Below are 23,016 nucleotides of genomic sequence, written 5' to 3'. Positions count from 1 at the left end.
AATTAGTCAGCGACTGTACATTCACATGTTCCCCACAACCAGTCATGAGAACTAACTGACTCATATTACTGTAAATTCCTGACACTGTCAAAATGTTGCCTTTGATTCCTCATTTTGGAGACAAATATGGCAACTTCAGACAGTCTTTAAGATGAGATCATATTGCCATGGAAATGTTTCACACACCTGCAGTAGTACAACAGAAGGCAAAGCAGGCAGAGCAGGATGAGAGCCATGCCTCCCAGTATAGCCAACAGGAAAAAGGTGTGGTACGTGCTGATGTCCTTCGCAAACACTGGACCTGTAGGACAGACGAGAGATCATATTTTAATATCAAGGTTTCATTTACTGTCTACTATCAAAAAAAAAATGGTGGAAAAATATTTTATCTTATTCCTTCTGAGGAGGCTTTCACATCAGGGACATGGGCCCCGATCTGACTATATCTGACCCCCAAGTGCAGTTTGTTTGATTAATGTTAACATGGTGCACCGGACCTGGTCACGGTACATCAATCTTTTCCCGGGCCCACATGAAAAGGTGGTCTCAATTACAGTTCTAAGTACTAAGTTAGGCCAAAGAAAAAAAGTTTCAAAACGGTTTGATATCAAGGCAAATCCAGACCAGACCAGCACTTAGAATTTTACCACCAGGTGTCTCATGTGACTCAGCAGCTGCATCTGAGCGGGCGATAATGTGACTCTGCTTAATTACTACCTCTGCTGCCAGCTTAATGGCCGAACAACAGTGCCTCCCATTCGGTGTCCCTACGTTTAACACAGAACGGTGAGGTTAAATAACGGCGCAACAGGCTGTATAAAAGGGGCTAGAGAGAACCCTCTTGACTTGTCACTTCATGTTGCCGGGGCTCAGCTTGGCAGTTATGTGCACACAGCCTGACTGACACTAGTAGCTCCATCCATCCATGGGTGATGAAGTTGGAAGGCGGGCAAGAGAGTCGTCCTTGACATTGTTCTCCAAAACATAATCATAGCAGACTTCATAGTATGGGCTCACGATCTTATGCTTGGTGCTCTTTTCTACAGTTCGAATTGTACCTAATATGAAAATGCCCTTATTTGTTAACATGACTATATCGACACTGTACATCTTTCCACATACAAAGCACGTACTGTACATGACATGACAAAATGTGTATTGTGCTCTCCACAGCAGTTTCTCACCTGAGTGCAGTGGAGACATGGCGGCCACCCAATATCCCAGCTGAGGAGCAATGTAGGTCAGACTGAGCTGGTTGCCCTCCCGCTGCACGTGACCCCAGCTGCTCTTTATCCAGGCACCTGCAAACACAATCACAGGTCTTGAAAATGTATTTTCCAATAGTTATTTTATAAAAGAGCCAGTCTGCCAGTTCACAGAATGCATTCAGGACAATGTGACAACTGACAAGGCCTGCAGCGACCTCCGATCTGACTCTCAGTTAACCCAGTATAGACAAAGCAGTGCTCTTATTTGTTGGATTTCCCTACAAAAAAGTAATCCCTCTCAATCATCTTCTGACCCATGAGCAGTGTGTGGTAGTGTCTGCATCTGCAGAGAACCTGCCCTCTTCCTGTATTCACTCATTTTGGTTTGTTCGTGGTGTTTCTGGGTGTCAACCTTTGGGTAGTGGTGTGTAGACCCCAGCCAATAGCAGCGTGAGATCGAGACTCTATAAAAACATTGCCCCCTGGGTACATTGCTGTCTCTGTCTCTCTCCTCTGCTCGGTGGATATGAGCTGCAAGTCTGTTTCTGTTTGATCGAGGGCAGGGTTGAGCCACACACACACACACACACACACACACACACACACACACACACACACACACACACACACAGCAGAAAAGCTAAAGTGTGCTCTTCAGCTGAATTCACACAAATATGGCAATGCAGCATTTTGCTGCAGGGTTGTGCAGAGGTGTGAGTGTGTTTATTTGTGCTGTGGACGCCACTCCCTATCTTCACTCACTCTCTCTTGACCCCCGCTGCACTCTCAGATTCACTGAGATGAAGAGGAGGGGCCAAATTTGCATGTTGTGTTTACAAACAAAATGTGACAAATCCTTTAAAGGGTGCCTTTAAAACCATTAACAGCAGTGGAAGTTAAATTTAACACTTTCTTTTAACACCAAATACAGTGCAATGTAATGAGTGTTTCAGTTTGACAGGTTGATGAAAAACCAGTAAACACAATACTGCCAAGAATTATTTTATGTTATCTTTGTTTTTCAGCAGTCCTAGCAATATAAAACAACTCCTGTCGATAAAATTAATCAAGTTGATGTGACCTGGATAACAAGCACAAAACTGATGGATGGATTAAATGAATACTACACAGGTTGTGAGATGTTGTTAATAAACATGCTCACCAGCGAAAGTACAAACCAACCCCAGATTCACTCTCGGTATATATCCTTTTGTTTTTGGCGCCATGTCTCTTTGATACCTGCTGTTAACAGTCTGGCACCACATCGCTACCTTTTTTAAAGGCCCAACTTCACTAGAGCGCTGTGGGGTACACGCCCATAAAGGCCCTGAACACAGAAAATAAGAGAATACAGGCAGAGGGCAGAGTCTCTGCGGATAAATACACCACCACACACTTCAAGTGGGTCATAAGTGATGATTAAGAGTAATTACTTCTGTATGAGGAAAATCCTGTACGGTATATCTAAAATCAATGTTTCTGCTGAGGTTGACACTTCTCCAAATGTATAAATGAATCTCCTAGCAACTGTTACTAACAAGCAGTAGTAACAGTGTTTGCTAGAGGTCCTGACATGGTGCTGACAAAGACTCCATGGAAATTGATTAAACATCCTCCTGTGTGCACAATCCTGATTTTAGCTCCTAATGTCAACAACAAACAGCAATCAGATACAAAATCATTTTACAACTAAACTACAAGGACTTATGTGTCTTAAATTCAAGACTATTTTACACCTCTCAAGGTTTATTTAGAGAAAACTGAATTCAATGCTTTGCAAGACTTTTCAAGGTCTCTTAAAAACTCAAGCCCGGTTGTGGGACAGAGTTGAGTGTTTTGGCAGTACTTAACTCTCCCGCAGGGAGGCAGCATGCTCAGTCAAATGTCACTGAGGGCCTATGAATAGGAGCACAATGGCAGCTCCAGCACCAAAAAAAAGCCCCACAACAAAGCCAGAGTCCCTGATTGATTGGCTCACAGTAAATCTGCTCCAAGAGGAAACGTTCAGTTGTGCCTCCACACTTCCCCTCCTCTGGGTCTCAGGGCTAATGTGGTGAAAGCCACTTTGTTTCTTTGTTTATTCCCAGTTATACATCATCAAGTGGTCAAATATCGGCATCGATCTTCAGGGGGGAGGGAGGAACCAAAAAAAGAAGGGAGGGAGAGGATATTCGATGAAGAAAGACAGATATATGAAGAGCTTGGAAGGGGAAAACCATAACAAGGAGAGGAAACAAGAGGAGGAATGGAAGGAGAGATAAGGGAAAAGGCAGAAGAAACGAGAGAGGCTGTGTGACTCAGCACCACACACACACACACACACACACACACACACACACACACACACACACACACTAAGCCCTGTGCCCAGCCCTGCCAGGATTCACCCTGGTTCTGTCTGATTGTTTCCACAGGGGAGTCCTCTCTCTGTGGTGTGACTGACCTGTTTAATAGTGACATTTAATGACTCTGTTCCCACGCTTCAGTACAATACACTGCAGAGACTCTGGCGGCTGCTTAGACTCAATGCAAACATTTATAACGTCAATACAGCCTGTATATCACTTCTGCTTCTCGCCCATTCATGCAAAGTCAACACAGCTGACACTGGGTCTTTTTTTGTTGTACAGATAGTAGTCTGCATGTCTGAGGAAGCTGATTTGCATTATCATACTCCTCTCAGGATGAAGGTGCGTCTGTTTACAAATGACACCCAGGTGAATTTGATCTGTTCCAACATGACATCATTTTTACCACCACACTCCGTTAACATGTTACATAAGGCTGTCAGTTATACAAGACAAACAGGTTTTTGCGTGTTTGTGTGTGTGTCGTCCATGTGCGCACTTTGTAAACAAACTGAGCTTCTTTGTGAGGGAGCTTTCATCAGCCTGAAGTATTCCACCAAAAAAGGCACCAGACGGGTTTCAAAAGATCTTTTCTTTGTGTCTGTTTTCTATCCTCAATTCAACACACACACACACACACACACACACACACACACGCACATTTCACACACTTAAGCGCTCAGTGAAGACACTCAATCAGGAGCGGGGACTTTCTGTTGTGTTACTTATTTGGCGGGGTTGCTAAGGAACACGAGATGTAGCCCGGAGAGGGGTCCGGGGATGACTTCTGTTGTGGAAATACTTGCTGCTACAGGCTGTGCGTAGGCTACAAGTGAGTGTGTGTGTGTGTGTGTGTGTTCCCCCAGCTTTTATCAAAGCCCTTTTTATAAGCTCTTGATGTTGATACTGTAGGCACTTTAAAACTGAGCCTTGAGATCCTTAAAACCATCACAAGAGCAAAGATGGTCCAATTTTAAAATTTATTACCCTAATAAAATGCTCCTAACTTAGCAGGAACATCTTTAGGGTAGATTTAGTAAAATGATAGTCTCATCTCACATACAGTTGGGACCAAAACATGTTTAATGTGGAAGAGATTTATCCCAGTGGCATGTGGCCTATTATTCCTGTTAATGTTGAAGTCTGACTCAACACGTGAACTTGCAGGGGTACGCCTCAATCTGTTGAGCAACAACTGTTTACTGCTTCTCCAAGCTTTCTATTTTATTCTTTTATAAAACATGTTGAGAAAAATTGTCATCTTAATAAAGTATCTACCAGTGTCTACCTCACAGACTCTTGACAAGAATGACTGGTTTAAGGTGATCACACTACGGCTGAAGCAAACAATTATTTTCATGTTCAATTAATCTCTTGTAATGTCAGAAAATAGTGACATAGTGAAAAAAGCCTCTCACAATTTGTTGCTGACAAAGCTGACATACTCAAATTGCTTGTATTGTAACATCTACAGTTTAGATGTTTCGTTTTTGGCTACAGGTGAGGAAGTTAATCAGCAAATATTCACATTTAAGAGGCTGGAGGCAGGTAATACTTGGCATTTTAGCTTAAAGCTGCTAAGATCTTTCCCCACAAAGACAAAGCCATGAAGACCTGGAAGGGCACTCAAAGGACGCAGACTTCTGCCATGGCAAAACAGCCTCTTGCAATGTTAACAAAAGTGAAAAATGATTTGTGTATCAGCCCTATGATTCGGGTCGGCTCCAAAATGTAATGGGTTCTTCCTTGACCCCGTGCCACACCTTTCCAGCAAGTTTCACGAAATCAGGCCAGTAGTTTTTCTGTTATCGTGCTTACAAACACACCAAACGTAATCCCCTTGGTGGAGGTAGTTTTTCCGAGACTCTGCAGCTCCACTCAGCTCCATGGAGAGTTTCAGCGTCTTTAAGCTCATTGTTTTGGTTTTCGGGCCTGTAACTTTACCGTTTTGGTTTAGTTTCACCACTTTCTCAGTGTCGCTTTCAGCTGCAGAAAAATCTCAGATGAGCCCACTGTGCATTATCTGGTTAGCACCAAGCAGCATACCGACACAGTTAGTGACTAGCTGGTGAACACTGTTGAGAATTTAGCAGCTTCAGTGCCACATATTTCCCTCATGAGTTGGTGGAGACCAATTACAGAGCTAAAAACAGACACAAACAGAACATCTAATAAATGCTAGGAAAAAAAAAGAGATCACTGGTTGCTCTGTATACTCAAATGTAGATCGAAAATGTGTCTGGGCTCTTGGAAAACGGGGTAAAAATAGAATAAACAGGAAGGCAATCCAGGCACTCCAAAATATTCGAAAAAATATATCAATGATGGAGCAGTCAGTTCTGGTTTCAAACTCGCATGCTGTCTGGGGCCCTTGTGTGTGGAGTTTATATTGTAGGTTCTCCCTGTGTCAAAGTGGGTTTCCTCAGGGTGCTCCGGCTTCCTCCCACAGTCCAAAGACAGCAGATTAGGTTAAATGATGACTTTTAATTGCCTGTAGGAGTGCATGTGAGCATGAATGGTTGCTTGTTGCTATGTGTCAGCCCTGTGATAGTCTGGTGACCTATCCAGGGTGTACACTGCCTTTCGCCCAGTGTCAGCTGGGTGACACTGTTCCTGCTGTCCCCATGTGGCCAAAAACTGAGTATTGCAGGTTTTAAAGAATGAATTAAAAATTATTCAAATGTGCCCCCTGAAAGTCGGAGATTCGAACCATCAGTCGGAAATCTCTTAGTCAACTGAGATTGCTTCAAATTGAGCAGTCTTTTTTTTGGTAGTCAATGTGCTGTGCAGTGTACTTCTGGGGACGTTTTGGTCCCTAGATTTAGCTGCAGAGTGAGCGCTCTTGACTTTCACGAAACTCTTTGGCACAGAAAGCTGAGGACAAGATGCAGTGGCACAGAGGAGGAGAACCTTTACATCACAAGGCTCTGAAAACAACTCTTCTCTCTTCTGCTTTGACGTGGTGAAAGTACAGCTCACATCAGCTTAGTACGATACAGTCTCTGGCGTTTGTTTGATATCTAGTGTTGGGAAAAAAATTTGTTTATTTCCACTCTGTCCTTAGCGCACTTTGCTTGTTAACTACGTTACGTATATGCGGCTTTCACACTAACCATCCAGCTAGGCCATGTTTAAACTTTGAAACTTTATATATTTATATAAAAAAAGAATAATCAAATATTGGTGTGATTTCACTGACATAATTCTGAGTTGGGTACAGCCCTACTTAAAAGATTAATTGATTATCAAATTTGCTACAGATTATTCTGTTTCACAGCTCGGTGATCAATCAACTCAATGTTTCAGCTCTATACCCACTGACCCTGTACATTTCATTTCACCAGAAGAATGTTAATAGGTCCTGGCAGAGCACAAACATAATGTACAGTTGATCTGGAAATGTGAGACTAATGTACACACAGCGAAGGATGTTTTGTTGTGCAGACACTTCTGACTCAACTGATGATCTAATCACTGTGTTTCAGCTCAGCCTGTCCAAGAAGAACTGGGTGTGTCACAATGCGGGACATCTGACAACATAGATTTAAGATGGCTGAAATAAATCACAGTAGTAAGGCGTGAGGCGTGAAGGATCTCTGCCGTAGGAGCCAGCACCGCAGAGCACTTAGCCATTGTTTAGCTCAGTTCAAGATTTAACCGACCTGCAACAGATTATACATCCACAGTCCAATCTTGTGATGTGGGGCAGTGTTTGTTTTGATTTGCAGATTAATGTGGCACCGCACGCTGGTCATTTTTTTGACCTTATGAATAAATTCATTCATCACTCAGACACACAGCTACAAGTTGTGACCTGGCCGCACTGTGTGGACACACACGTGGTTTGTATTAATGCTCCTACTCTGATAATGTCATAAATCATTCACTAGAGGAAGTAGGCCTCATTTACATAGAAGTAAATATATAACAGCACTGCACTTTTTAAAGGTGCTATTTTTCTAAGATTTTAGTTGAAGGTGTTGGTGAGAAAACTTTACGCTCACAAAGTCAGAAAATCTTCTGTGTTTCTATCAGTACATACCCAAGCGCGGGTCAAATCTCCAAGCAGGGATATGATCATTTTCCTTCAGGCCACTGTCAGCCGGCAGGGGGACGGAGACGGTGATTGGCTCATTCACCTGCAGCTCCACTCCGTCGCTGGCCAATAAGTGAACCGAGATTGCCGCTACAGGAGTCAACTCAAACCTCTTCTCAGTCCCTGTGAGAGAAGCAAGAGAGTGTTGGAGTGAAAAATGCAGCGAAAAGAAAGTGAGTGGGAGTAAGGTGCAAAGGAGGGGGAGCAAAGAAAGGAGCAGACGGCGGGTGGTGGCGTAACATGAAAAAGCGTAGATAAAGCAGAGCTGTCAGGGGAAAGACAGACAGGAAAGAAAACAAGGGAAAGACAGGAAAGAAGGAAGCAGGGTGGAGAGTGAAAAAGCTAAGAGACTGAGTGTGGAAAGTGTCACAAAGCACAAGTATGCTCGCGCTGCCTGGAGGGAGAAGGTACGAGCTGTGGGGAGGGGGGAGCTTTTGAGGGGTATTCAAGCTGAAGTACACACAAATTCATACAACACACAGACATATCAAGAAGTGGATGAGACTGCCTGAAAGCTGGTGTTAGACAGACAGCACACACACACACAGGGGTTATTGTGTTTCAGGAGGTCAGATACAGAGGCCTCTCCAGGGTAGAGTCTCTCTGATGTACTGCTGCTTCTTCCCTTCACTCCCCACCCCCTCTCAGCAGCCTCCTCCTCTGTCATCTGTGCCCAACTATCCTTGGCCCTGTTTTTACAGTCTGTCACCATACGCCAGTTCGAGACTCACCTGTGCCATTGCCGCTGAGGACCTGCAGGTGGGGGAAGTGCTGGATGTGCGAGGGGGAGCTGGCCACGGTGAGCAGAGCAGTTAGGTTGGCATAGGACGTGTTGGAGGGAAGACTCAGAGCTCTGCGCTGGAAGTGAACGCTGGGCTGATGCCGTAAACCTTAAGAGACATCAGAAAACATGGACATGTTGAATGAAGTGTTGTAGAAGTTTTAGTTTTAGACCAATTTCAAATTGCTTTTTTAAGATTTTATTTGCCATGCGGCAGTTAAACAGGACAGGAGAAGGGGATGACACTCACAGATACTAACTGAAATTAGACCATCATATATTTTTTTAAATTAGTCTCTACATTTTTTAACATTGTCCTGGTGGATTCTAATAAAGCCATAACATTCCCAAACTAAAAAAGTGCACTCAGTAGAGCACAGATCTCCACCAGGCAGCCAAACACCCAAGCAGCTCATTATCATCCTCCCTCCGAACTCCCTTACAGTCAAGACAGAGGTAAAGGTAACAGTATCAATGGACTTACTGATCTTGTATAATGCCTATTTTTAGAGCATCATCACACATTGGGTATGGAATTAATCTGCAATTGCTGTGCTTCAAAGTAAGACCACACTTTTCTATGGATGTCAGTTTTTGTGTTACAATGAGGGCCAAAATGTGGCCTGCAACAAACAGTAAGACTTGTTGTTTTCAGCTAAACCCATTCCTGGAAAACTTGCAGCCGCTATCAAGTGGTTAAGAGGAGTGAGCAATCACAAGTCAGTGTCGATATAAAACAGAGGATAAAGCACGTTTTTCAACAATAATGAATCACTGCAACCACAAAAGGTCCTTGAGCATACAGTCATAGATGTCCAGGAAAGATATTTGGTTGATTGATCCGGTGGTTTTGAGATTAACTGCAGACAGATGGATTCACACACACGACCAAACGCATAAATATACATGTTGTTCTGTGGGTTATAAACAACAACATTAGGTACTTATTACAATTGTCTGTTGTGCAAGGTATTAAAGAAGAATCTCACCCCTTTTGCGAGCCATTAAAGGAATTTGCTGTATTACAGATCACACACTGGTCATTTTTTTTCCTTTGAGACAATGCTAAGAAGGCAAGTGTGCAATTAAGATAAATAATTACAAGTAAAACTAAGAATTAGAAAAAGAAATACTTAACGATGAAAATGTAAAGATAAAAAATCATGAATATATGTAATTTGAGCATCAAAACACGAACACATATATTGAATCTGTATAGGGCTTCCCCCTGAAAGACAAAGATTTGAATCATCAGGCAGAGAGCCCTCAGGCAACTGAGATTTCTCAGTGTGGAGGCCATTTCAGTCGCCAGAAGTAGTTGCAGTGTCAGCGCTTCTCACTGTCACGCTCCTGGCCAGAGTAAAATAATTACACCATCAGAAAAATGTCTTCATTAAATTCTGGGCAAAGCTGGTGACATATGTGAGAGCATTACAACCTGATTTTGTGGAGGTATCGTACAAAAAACCCTATGATAATTAGTCAAGCAAATCTCATCTATTTTGATTTTTTCGTCTCTTTAACGCCTCCTCAAGTTCCCCCAACATATGGTACTTATATGTGCACTTAATCTCTTCCAAAATGTTCTACAAAGTTCTTAAATTGTGAAAAAAATTTGAGCAGCAGGAGTAATTACTTTTTTATTAATTAATCATATTTTATTTTTTGCTTTGTATAAAAATTAAAAAAAAAAAAATCATTACACCATGTGAAGTCGTCCTGTCCACTCTTTAAGGATGTGTGTGACGGGGACAGACAGCTGCAGACCCAGACCCAGGGTGAGTACAAGTAAGATGAAGGCAGCTGCCTGGTCAGGCTCCAGGACAATGTTATCTTCCTCGTTCTGCTTAGATGAGAATTTACAGCTCAAAGCAACTTAATACAATACAGTCTATGGCTTTTGTTTGGTATCTTGTGACGGCATAAAGTGTTGTTGTAAATTCCCAATCCATTATTAGCGTAGTTAGCATGCATTAGCTCTGAGGAATAGCTTGGCTTGTTTACTACATTACGTGAACGTCGCTGTCACTTCGAACATCTGGCCAAATCCCATCTGAAAATCTAGTGGTTCAATAAATGGACCTTTTTCACAGCAGACATTTTGACTTGTGTCAGTAGAAAAAGCACAGGTGAAATTGATAACATTAAGGATGGCTGAGTTCCATTCAGTGTCCCAGTAAGCTAGTAACATTTAGCCAACATGGACAATACCAGGGTCTCCCCTAAGTGGAACGCAGCTGTCATTAGTGTCATTGAACACACCTGTGTTGCTCCTACTCTGACATGTCAAAATGTCTGCCGTGAAAAAGTCTATTGTTTGATAGTTTAAATGAAAACAAAGGAACAAATTGTCGTATATTTGTATTGAACAGCCAAATCCGATTCAAATGACAAAATCCTGAGTCGGGCACAGCTCTAACTCTGTAAATATAGTAGTCACAGTTGTAAGGCAAACAACAAAATAAAATTTTTTCATAGGCTATATAAAACCCAGAACAACAAAACTTTAATGGGTTTTTCTACTCCAGCTTCCCCTTTAAAAAGAAATCTGACAATCTGAAAAAATTTAAGTAAGGAGGTTTTCACCCGACAGCAACTGTCCATCTCGCACACTGATGTTGTTTCAGAATGTTTTACAAGGCGATTTTCTACTCCTCGTCTTTGCCTAATGCCTTTTAAATACAGCCATCAAATTAGGCTTAATGGAGGCAACTCTGGATCAATACATTGGAGATAATGCCTTACTCCACTTTTTCTCTCGGCCAGCGTGATGCTTCTTTCTGATATTTTGCTGCGCAATTAATAGTTTCCTTTTCATTTCTCCCCATCGCTGCCGTACATCCAGCCTCTGCCTGCCATTAACAAATTATACATAAAGAGTAATAAATGGTGAAAACTGCATGTAGCTGGACTCAGCAAGGTGATGTCATTGTGGTTTGACTGTACCGAGTGCACATTCCTGAGCAGTGAGACACACATCCAGCTGTAAACCAGTGTTCACTGTGTTTTCCAGTTGTGCTCCACATGAAATTTGGCTCTGCAGCGAGTGCATCCTTTAACTTTTATGTTTCTGTCTGACGCTTGTTCTTGAAGTTCAGGTGTGGATGTTATTTCCCGTCTCTGTCTCTGTTTTTGTGGGAGGAAATGACCCTGTTTCTGTTCTTTGTGTGCTCCCTTCCTCAACTCCTCACATCTTTTTTCCCTCCACTTTCCCCTCACCTCATCTGTTCCTCCTTCTGTTGGACACTGCTCTGCCCATCCCCCTTTCTCCCCAATTCTCTCCAACTGCTCCACCCACAACCCCACTTTCCAGCACTTACTGTATCATCCTCCTCCTCCTCCTCCTCCTTTTTCCCCCTCTTTTATTCTCTTTTCTCATGCCACATGCCGAGGTTTATCACTCCCCTGGGCGCCCAAGTTCACAACATTGTGACAAACAGTGTGCTGGACAGAGGGCAGAAACTGCGCTCCACTCAGGCACGTGCTGCTGGCAGTGTGTACTCAAGAGGTTTACATGTTAATGGTGTCTGTATATTTATGTGTCTGTGAAGTTCTTTTTTAGTCAGACAACACAGCTGACACATTAAATTATTCGCTGTCGCTCACAGACGCACAAAAGGACCAGCAGACAAAGAGGCAATATTGATTCTGCCTCAGTGAGAAAGCCTTATCTAATATAATTACACACACCTTAACAAAGAGGCTGACTAACAAAGACAGGCTCATGATTTATATTTGTGCATGTGGGGATGGAGGATGGTGGGTTTTTATTCAACAATGAGTAATTTTATGTGTATGTAGGACAAAATATAGTCTTCCTTAATGACAAATATGTGAGTTTATTTGTGTTTATCATTAAAAATTGGTAGCAAATCGGATTCTGACTCTAGTTTAACAATGTATTTTTCCTGCAAATACAAACTTAAAGATGACACATATTATAATACATTTATGTGTATTTCATTTCACATTCTTTTATCTAAATATATATAATAAGCTGTGCTGAAAACCTAATTTACTGTGAGTTGCAGTGATCAGTGTCTCCTTGATGCTGAAAACACAACAACTTTTTAATGTGTCTAAACCATAGCTGGTATAAAAGAAGTAGCCAACATGATGTCACCCACTGGCTTTAGGACTCCCATTTTAAAGCCTTGACTTTGGCATTCTGGCTGTCGCCATCTTATTATTATTATTTTTTGGAGTCAGGAGTAACCGTATTTGGACCCGCTCCCAAACCAAAACTGCAATGTGCAATAACGCACCCGCAAATTTGACCAATTAGTTCCACAGCCTGACCTGACACGAAATCAGCAGCCGGACCAAAAACCGCAAACCCCCTAAGAACCACATGCTGCTGAAAAAATTTCAGTAAGGTAGCACATTTAAAGTGATTATTTTTTGACATTCCATACATGTGAAACTAACATATTATATTTTAAATTTGAAGTAATTCAGTATATATAATTTAAATGAATATTTTTGCTTATTCTCATAATATTGAGCAGCACATCCTCACAGTTAATTTGCCTGTTAGTAACACACCTCTCATGTTCAAGCTAGCGCAGAAGACAGAGCTGACACACAAAGTCAGCAGTCAGAGGATTTGAGCGTTAAAACAGTAAATTCAATATATTTTTTGAATATTTTTTTTACATGACACCTGTGATCTGACCCACGTATTCTTTTTTTCCACCCAGAACCGAACCCAGAAATAAAATTAACACCAAATACCACCTGCAATTCACTTTTTTTTGCAGGTCAGCCAATGCAGGACTATACAAAAAGGTGGACCTAGGAAGGATACTCATTGCTACACCTCGATCCTGGTTAATAAGTCGCTGTGATGGCAACTTGTCAATCACAAGGTATCCCTGTCCTAGAGCATACCCTGCTTTATCATCTATTCTACTCTAAAACGGGACCAAAATTTATAAAATGAACATGATGCTGTATTGAAGAAGACTTGAAACTAGCAACTGAGACCATAAACTCATTAGAAAAACGTTTACTGAGGTAAGAGATCAAGTGAGAAGTTGGGTCATTTTCTCATTGATTTGTATACAATCAGACTTCATTTTGAAACCAATGAAGTTGAATGCATATTTAAGTCACTTCCGCATTGGCTTCACTTTTCAGACCTGGAAATAACCCCTTGTTGGAAACATAAAATCTAGGTGAAAATTCACACTGAAAGTTCATTCTTACTCTTGAAAAGCAACTGTAAAACAATCTCACCACAACATTCCTTGCTAGCTGTTCTGAAGCCTTGGAACGCATCAAACGATCTTCCTCAACAGATTTGGAGTATTTATTTTTCTGAACGTTTTGAAGACTACTTGCCAGTGTTGGCCTAATATTTGAGATTTTAATTTCAAGTTCAACTTCATCTGCTGAGCAACATCGATCAAAAACTCCAGGAGTCTCATTTATAAAACAATATGTATGATTCATACTGAAAATGTACGTACCGACACAATCCAAAAATGGAGTGTGCCAAAAAATATTTGACCATTTCCACAATCAGGTTTCCACCTCACCATCTGCGTCGCCAGTTTCCTGTCTCCAAAATGTTCGTCAGTATGGGTCAAAGTTTCTCCCATCAAGTCTATTTTATTAGATCACAACTTTTGGGTGGGAAGTGTCATACACCTCTTTCAGGCCTCGTTTTGTGCGTAGACAGTGTTTATAAATGAGACCTAGACCCAGCTACTGATGGATTTTGGGATTAAAATTATTTTACAAACAGTTTGAGGCTTGTTTTAAACCAATCTGCTGCTTTTAAAATGTTTGGGTTTGGGTTTTCGTGGTGAAAATGGTTTAAAATAAAAAAAAAAGAGCTAAAAATACAAATGCAAAAAAGTACCCCCACACACACTGCATTTACCTTGTAATCCTGACACAATCTCCACCACATCTTCATATACCATCAGAGTAGCAGCTCTCTCTGGTAGCAGGTCCAGGCTGATGGAGGAAAATACTGGAACACAAACAAAAACCGCAAAGCGTACACACACACTACATTAATGGACAGAATGAAATCACAATCAGATAAGAAACAAACTGCAGCAATCTACCTGGCCACTTTACTGATGGCTATCTGACATAACAAGTCATTAAACCATCTTTATACATTTTTAATCGTCCTGCTTTCATCCTGTCTGCTGTGCAGCAGGACACAAGTCTGACCCAGCAAACTGCACTTCTTTCCTCTTCCTTCCTTCCTTTCACTCCTCCATTGTTCGGAGCTGGTAAGCGTGATAATCCAATTGGCCGCCGTTCCGTTGGCTCATAATACCCCCCTCAGTCCACCCCCCCACATGCAACACACTCAGACACACACACTGTACTGCCGCCTCTTGGGAAGTATTTTGTGTGTAAGTGTGTGTGTTAGTGAAAGGGGAGCTTAAGCAGCCCCCTTGCTGGGTTTTGGCATCTATTGTAATAAATTAGTAATGGAGCACTCCACTCATCATTAGCTCTCACACCTGGCACAAACTCACACTATTTCTACTTCACACTAACATACACACATTAAACTGGCCGCACACATGGAAATCAATAACCTGCAAGCCGACACTCCCAATCTAAATGTGGCTATTTCATAATGCGCCTTCTGCATTTGTCCTAAAATATCTCTCTCTCTCACACACACACACACACACACACACACACACACACACACACACACACACCTACCAGGTAGTCTTGAGGGACTCCAGGGCACAGAGTTTGGCACATATCCCTGTTTGGTTGCGGTGACGACCAACGGTGTCCCAAGGCGGTAGGAGAAGCGCAGGTAGGTGTTGCCATCAGGTGATGAGGTTTCTGAGGTTACAGGCGTGTGGTTGGCAAAGAGCTGTATGGAGGCTCCTCCCAGGGGCTGGTGAGTGCTGGCATCGCTCAGGTGAACCTTCAGAGTCACCTCTGTGAACAAACGGAGCGTATATCTGTGAGTGTTGGTGTTAAGCAGAGAGGAGTGATACAGACACAAAACACAGTGGTGATACAATTATAGCCGTCTAAAATACACTCGTCTCTTTAACTGTGTTTGTTTTAGTGCCAGGCCCTTTGCCTCCAATCCACATAAACGGCATTCTATATTCCAGCCAATCACAAAGAGAGAGCCCGCTGACCATTTCCTGGACTCTGGCCAACAGCACTTCCCCTCTAAAACAATGGACCATTTCCTTCTCTCAAAGAAGCCTTGGACCAGAGGGGAAAACCAACTGTATATATAAACACCTTCAGTAATGGAGAGGATGGATAAAAAAAAATGTATACAGACTGCCTGTTGATTGAAGAAAGGCTCGCACTTGAAGATATTTTCACAAGTTCACTGCATGTTACACTCTGCAAGCTGGTTCTAGTGAAAATCTTCACATCTTACGTCAGACTAATTTCAATACACAGTTAAAATGATTGATTAATCGAGATGATGATCAGCAGATAATATGTACATTTATATACATATAGTACACGTCAATTTAATTTAAAGGTCGAGTGTGTAGGATTTAGGGGATAGTTTGGCAGAAATGGAATGTAATACAGTTCGTGTTTTCATCATTGTTCTGTAGTGTATGGGTGCTTGATGACCTCAGAATGGTACTTGATGACCTCAGAATGGTACTTCAAATGGGGTCGTGTTTATCAGGTTCACAAGAAGACTCCATATGAACTATGGATGGGCGATAATACGGTAATAAGGTATCCCGCGGTATCTAAAAATAGCAACGGTATCAGTTTCATTACCGTACTGTTATTTATTGTTCTGTTTTTCTTATTTGATAATCCCTAGTACTGGATGCTGTAGAGCTGTGCTTTTAATGTATTTGATTTACGTTGATAGGTTCTAAAATAAACCATCAGAGTGTAGCCGCTGCAGTCGGATACGCTGTATAGCATACATTATTGTTACCGCCGTTGTTATTTATTGATATTTTTCTGGAAGTGGACTGTAGCCCACAGACAGTGTTGTTATTTCATTCTGTTTGGTTGACTGCATTTTTTTTTTAATTTATTAATAAAAGTTGTTAATGTTGTACAGGTTTTGTTGTTATTTTTTTCAGTATTCTTAGGCCTATGTAATGTTTGTTATTATGTTTCTGAACAGTATAGGCATAAGCCGACATTTTGGCGACTCCCTCTGAGCCCTTTAAAGTGATTTTTAATTAGTCATGGTAATACCGTATACCCCGGGAAAATGTGTGGAAGGTTTAACGGTAACAAAATTTGGATACAGCCCAACTCTAGTATGAACATCTCCCTCTTGTGGAATTCACAACCTCGTAAGTGGAAATCTTCTAAAAGCTCCCATGACTTCCAATGTTGTAAACATGAGCTCACAAGTTCCATTTAAATGCAGCATATAATCACCTCAAAATAAGAACTGTTGCGTATTCATTTCCTTAAAATGAGATGTTTATATTTCGCAAAGGGGGCAGGTCCCTAACCACTGTGTCAGCCATATTGCAGCACCATGGTTCTACAGTAGCCTAGAACAACTTGCAACTGTAATTAGCACCCTCCCGCAATGAGCAACATCAGAAAAAAACTATTTTTTTTAATGTGAAACTGTTTTATTAAGAGTTTTTACTGGTTTAAATCAACAGGTCTATTTGTTTTTAGAGAGGACAGTACTCTGTGGATAATTCAGCTCCCAGTAAAAACTTCCTGAACGTCTGTATCTTAAGTTATGAGAGAAAAAAGAGGAGCGCACATTTGCAGGCAATAGGCTAGCCGCCTGTCTTTGACAAGCCAAACACCATTGAAGAAATACTGATATGTAAAGTGAAACAGTTTTATTCAGTGTTTTGACAGGTTTTAATCACCTGGTCTGTTTGTTTTGGAGAGGAAGAGTCTTCTGTGGATAATTTGGCTCCCAGTAAAAAAAAAAACACCTGAACTAAAACTAAAGGAATTCTAACCGGGGAAAGTTTCAGCTGGTTGCAATCTGCAATCCTCACCACTAGATGTCACTAAATCCCCCTAAATCTCACACACTGCTCCTCCGATTTATCTAGTGCCCTTTACTAAATTCTTTTTTAAAGTTGCACTTGCACAAATGTCACTTTTTCGTGCTACTACTGCTGTTTTCTGGGACTACTTTAATTTACTTATTCATTTATTGATTTTTAACTACATCGAGAGAAGTATAATGACAATAAAGATCATTCTTATTCTGAAAATACGAAAGCAGTAGCATCAAAAATATTTTAAGTCCCAAAGGTAAAAGTACTCATGCAGAATGGCCCATTTCAAATTAATGTTTATTATATGACTGGGTTATAACTGTTAATGCATTCATGTGTACCTTACTTACATGTTGCAGCTGATAAGGGTGAGTATAATTTTAATTACTTCAAATACTGATGGATAGCTTGGGGATTAAAGAAACAAAATAAAAGTAGTGGAGTACAATATACAATTTTTCCCTCTGAATACAGTTATAACATGGCAGAAAATGGAAATACTCAAGTTCAAATATCTCAACACTGTACAAGTACAGTATTTGAGTAGTTTTAAAGAAAAAGTTACTTTCCACCACTGCCAAACAAGGTATGCACACATCTGTTTACTCCTCTGAGGAGGCAGCTCAAACACTGTGAGGTTCTGTATATCACAAGTGGAACAACAAACACAAAGTTAATGTCAGCTTTGTATCCCAAAAGGTACGATAAAAACAAACCCGTTACAAAAACACTATCATTTAAAATCCACACAAACCCACAACCTTCCTCTCTCCGTCTCTGCACACATGAGAACCTAAACCCTGTTTGATCATTGGCTGCTGGTTAACCCATTGTGACCTTTCAATTAAGCCGAAAAGGTTTCTCCCTCCTTCTCCTTTCACCTAAACATGCCCACCTCCCCCACACTCGCCGCAACTGAATTTTGTCGTAACTCTTTCTTGTAACCCCACCCTCCGCGACACACACGCTAACACACACATATCCCTGGCTAGACGGGTCCCCCTCCCCCCACTCAGGGATCCTGCGGTCAGCAAGGAACCACTCTGACAAATCTGGTGAGAGTTCAGCCTGAGTGCAGCGGGCTCCACCTTAAAAACAAAGCGCTGGGCCAAATGATACCTTTGCATGGGTGGAAGTTGGTAGGTTTGGCAGACCAACATGTCAATTTCAAACCATACACATCATTATCCTGAGAGGTCTGGTGTGAAGATCCGCTCTGTGGCTGCCTCCTAACCCTTCATTTCATTCCTCCTTGTTAATACATTTGTACTGCCACAGCTAGAGGATTCAAAAACTAAAAAGACATCTGACAGAAATTCCCCATTTGCATTAAGATTTGGTGTGTGTGCGCTGGAGAGATCATGACCTCACTTCCTGTCCCACTCCCAGTGATATGTTGTTAGCAGTACCAGCTGTGCTCACTTTAAAAAACTCCCTTGGGAGACTCCGGATTGACAAATGCAACAGTCCCCCTCCCAATCCTCATCCAATAAATCACTACTGTGGTGACATCATTGTTAAACAAGCTAGGAGTCTCCTCTGTGCCCCGATAAACTGGAGAGAAAAGGGTCAGCCCTGAAGAATCACTGAAGATTCTGCAGCAAAGCCAGCACCTCCATGACTGCTCCTCACTGTACTGACTCCTTATCTGAGTGTGTTGAGTACCATATGGAGGATAAAGGCATCAAAGAGAGTTCTGCCTGCCCAGCGCTGCGATTGCAGACCAATTATCCCAGGCAGCAGCCGCCAAAGCAGCAGGGTGGTTGTGTGTGTTTGAATGTGAGTAGAAAGAGAAGAACCCAAGAGGAGACTATGGGGAAAACACAATAAGTGTGTGAGTGTACTTCAGCCCTCTACAGCTTGAATTGATGCATGTTTGGTGTATCAATCACAAGTTATAAGGAGCTGAAGCATTTCTGTGCCATAAAAGTGAGGTGCGATAAACTGGAAATGCATAGTATGGCTGGCATCCACTGGGTGTGTGAGGGGGTTTGGTGTTCTTCCAAAAAGGGGGGGGGGGACAGATGCTTTCTGCACACGAGGCTGAGTGGAGAGCTTGCTCGTACTCAACATTCAGTATAACACGGTTGCAGCTTGTTGGAATCAGCAACTTTTTACAAGTTGCTGATTACAAGTTGGAGCTCAAAGTGATGTCAGTGAAAAATAATGAGCACAAACAAACCCTAAAAGCACTTCCCTTCACTTAAATTTCCACAGTAAAGACTTGTAAAACTGAGTGGAAGTGCTAAAAATAAAAATAGTTTAAGGCCTGGTCGAGAGATTATCAATAAAAGCAAGATGTGACGTTGTGCAATGGAAACAGACAAACACATCATGACCTACATAAATCATGTGACTTAAACATCCACTAAGAAAACTGTCAAAACACCAGATCTGTGTGCACCAACAAGGAGACTGTAACCTTCCTAAATTCTGATACATGACAAAAAACAAAAATGGCAAATTTCCATCACATTGTGTTCACTGTTTTCCACTGTTTGATGGTTGACTACGCCCTCTTTTTTCTTCTGCAATGATTTAATTGCACCCAAATGGAAAAAATAATCAACAATGTGGGATTGGTTTGGTTACAAAACATCAAATCCTGAACAAATCACAGTAATATGTTGAGGAGTGTGAGAAGATGGTAACAGCAAACTTATATCTCACCATCTCAAGCAGGAGCACATGGTTGAGTACAAGAAGAGCCAGAAATCATGTCACAAAAACGCAAGAGGTGTTTTTTCATAGACCTAAATCCTTATAGGAATAGTTTGGATCTTTTCAAGTGATGTTGCATGAAGTACCTATCCATAGTCAGTGTATTACACACAGCTGACGTCTGTCGATACGCCCCCAGGTGGGAGAAGCAGCAGCAGTACCACCACTGAAGCTAGGCAATGTACTGCTGTGGTTTGGGGCAGCATCAAAATGTATTTTAGCCATCTTAAAAAAGGTCCACCTAAAAAACACTTTAACAGTTCAAGGGTGCGTTCACACCAGGATAGTCCGGGGGACTCAGTTCGATTGGGCGGGAAATGCTGAAAAATTACACACTTTCATCTGGTTCAGACTGCACTTTTTAAAGCGGACCAAACCGTCCCAGACAACGTTACATAGTTACAACAGCTGCTCGTTTGGGGGCGCTACTGCCCGAAACGACCACTGAGCAGGAAGAAAAAAAAACACGAGGAAGAAGAAAACCCGGCTCATCGATTGGCCAGGAAATCCATCCCCTTCAGCCGGCCTGATCACCACAAAAAAACCAAACACCAAAATGCACTGCGCTCTACGTCACTTCCTCTCTTTGGTTCGCTGGATAGTCCGTTTGCACTTCCCACCTCACTTGCAAGTGAACCGAGACCCCCAGTTTTCAAGCGGACCAGGGTTCGCCCGTTTGGTCCGCACCAGAGTTCGAATGAGCTGGTGTGTTACGTTCAATGTCACAGACAGGCCAGATAACAGGTTAGTAGACAGTAGAAAGCAGCGTGAAAGCCAGTGAAGATGTTACGGTGGTTACTCTTTCATACAGGCCTGTTTCCACCGCAGGAACTTCGGGGTAATTTTACGGGGCCGGGGCCGTTGGTGCGTGTCTCCACCGCAGGAAGGACAGAGTTCCGGAACTTTTACAGGGGCTAAACAAGTCCCTGCCTCGGAGTAGGTATTCAGAATGGCCCGAGAGATTCCTGGCTGGGGCTTGGGGATTACTTGGTGCTGATTGGATATACTCAAGGAGGGATGTGATGTCAACAGAAAGCAACAAAATAGCTGGCATTTTTAAAACTAAGCGGACAAGGGTTAGCTCGTTCATATAGCTTCTTCCGCCATGTAAAAAAAAAAAGCTCACTAAATGGCCCGTGAAAAAAATATTCTTTCCAGCGGATATCTTAGTTACAACATGATTGAGCTAGCAAAGCAGTTTTGTGTTGCTATGTGTGGTATTTATTCAGTTTTGGGAAATCACGATGTCTAGAAAGCATCAGTGGCAGTCATCTGTTAAAAGCCTCCCGTTGTCGGATACGACATGAAACTACTCCAGATAGCTCAATCATGTTGTAACTAAGACAACATGGAAAAAATATTTTTCTTCACGGGCCATTTAGTGAGTTATTACAGACACTGCTAAGGGCTATCAGCTAACGGCGTCCCTACGTCGCCCTGGTAAATGGTTGCACAACGATTATGTCACATACAGAGCCCGGTAACTTTACAGGAACCTTCCTCGTACTCCACTCTCTCAGTGGAGACACAGCGGTTGAGAGGGCCGAGCGAGAGGACGTTCCTGTAGTAGCTCCTGCCCCCCAAATAGTACCAGGAACTCTTCAGTGGAAACGGGCCTTATATATCTGTTATTTATTCAGTCATTCTTTCAAACGCCGTCAGACTTATGTTAAACTATGTTTGAGCACTGCTTGGGCGAAGATAGGCTGTATTTTGTGCCGTCTTGTTGCATCTCATCAGATAAGGGCTAAAATTAGCGGGTTCACTCAAGAGTTTTGTTTCCATAAATGCCGATCAGAGCCAGAGCCGATAAAAATACCCATGACTACTGCAGAGTCATGTGACCCGGGCCTGAATGCCAATTGTAACCTTTCCCATTATAATGAAAAGCCAGATGTTTGGGGGTGTTTGCAGGCTTTTTGTGCAGTGGGAAAAAAAAAGCTTCAGCTTCCATGTCAGACTGCAGCCTGCTTCTCCAAACTGGGGGCTTGCCAAGTGCCAACTGACATCTACTGTATGTAATACACTCACTGTGGATAAGCACCTCATACAACCCCACTTCAAATGTTTCGAACTTTTCCTTTATAAGGATTCAAGCTCATGAAAACTACACCAACGCATGCCACTTTAACTTCAAGCTCCAGCAGACTTGTGTGTTCTGGATGCAATAACTTGTAAAACCACAGCAAAAGGAAACTCAGTGACTGAAGCTATTTGTTTACCATTCAGATAAATGACAAACATCTGACTCTCAGTTTGGTGATCTCGCAAACAAGAAAAAAAGAATCAGCCTTATAAAACGGTTATGGGAAAAGAACGAAGAATACACAAAAAGGTCATTGCCATTAAGTATGAGTCATCAACGGTGACAAAGAAAACGTGTCTCTACATGCAATATAGAAAACAGAAAAATAAAGTCACACACAAACACACGCCTGTTTGTTGAACTGACTCTGTCATCATAAATAAAGAAAAAGGCTATCAATAGGTGTTCAGCCTGCTATTTTCTCTCATCGGGATTAAAAGTAGGATTAGTTCGCCATGGTCGATCCCATTAACTCAGCAGGGGACACAGCAATTAGGTTACATCATCATTGTGTCTCAGGCTGTAGAGCAAATGGACTCTCTTCATCCTACTACAGTAAATACTCCCATCTACTGTACTACACACCTCTACTGGATCTGCTCTTTGGCTCAGGGGGTTGTTGGCCCCGTCCCTAAACACAATGCCTCCTCATGACCTGATATATCCTCCCCAAACTGGATCTGCTGTTAACACTCACACCAGAGCCTCATGATTAAAATCAAGCTTGGCTAGCTGGTGACAATATGATCGGATTGGTCTACTTCCTGGCAGGCCTTGTCCAGCTACAGCGAATGTTTGTCTGCT

General features: G+C 42.1%; 1 protein-coding gene across 2 annotated transcripts in view; it reads right to left on the bottom strand.

The window, feature by feature from the left end:
• The window catches only part of fam171a1 (family with sequence similarity 171 member A1), a 36,276-nt gene that overhangs the window by 6,364 nt on the left and 6,896 nt on the right, over positions 1–23,016 (bottom strand). For both annotated transcript variants that reach the window (XM_049582593.1, XM_049582592.1), the window contains exons 4-9: positions 15,133–15,360; positions 14,321–14,413; positions 8,384–8,542; positions 7,599–7,775; positions 1,185–1,301; positions 187–301 (exon numbers count right to left, since the gene is read on the bottom strand). In XM_049582593.1, the coding sequence (XP_049438550.1) occupies positions 187–301; positions 1,185–1,301; positions 7,599–7,775; positions 8,384–8,542; positions 14,321–14,413; positions 15,133–15,360 (889 nt within the window). The remainder of the gene's footprint in view (positions 1–186; positions 302–1,184; positions 1,302–7,598; positions 7,776–8,383; positions 8,543–14,320; positions 14,414–15,132; positions 15,361–23,016) is intronic.

This window comes from Epinephelus fuscoguttatus, linkage group LG8, assembly GCF_011397635.1.
Source record: "Epinephelus fuscoguttatus linkage group LG8, E.fuscoguttatus.final_Chr_v1".
Taxonomy (NCBI): domain Eukaryota; kingdom Metazoa; phylum Chordata; class Actinopteri; order Perciformes; family Serranidae; genus Epinephelus; species Epinephelus fuscoguttatus.
The sequence above is the reverse complement of the archived record's forward strand: the minus strand, read 5'-3'. Positions and strand labels throughout refer to the sequence as shown.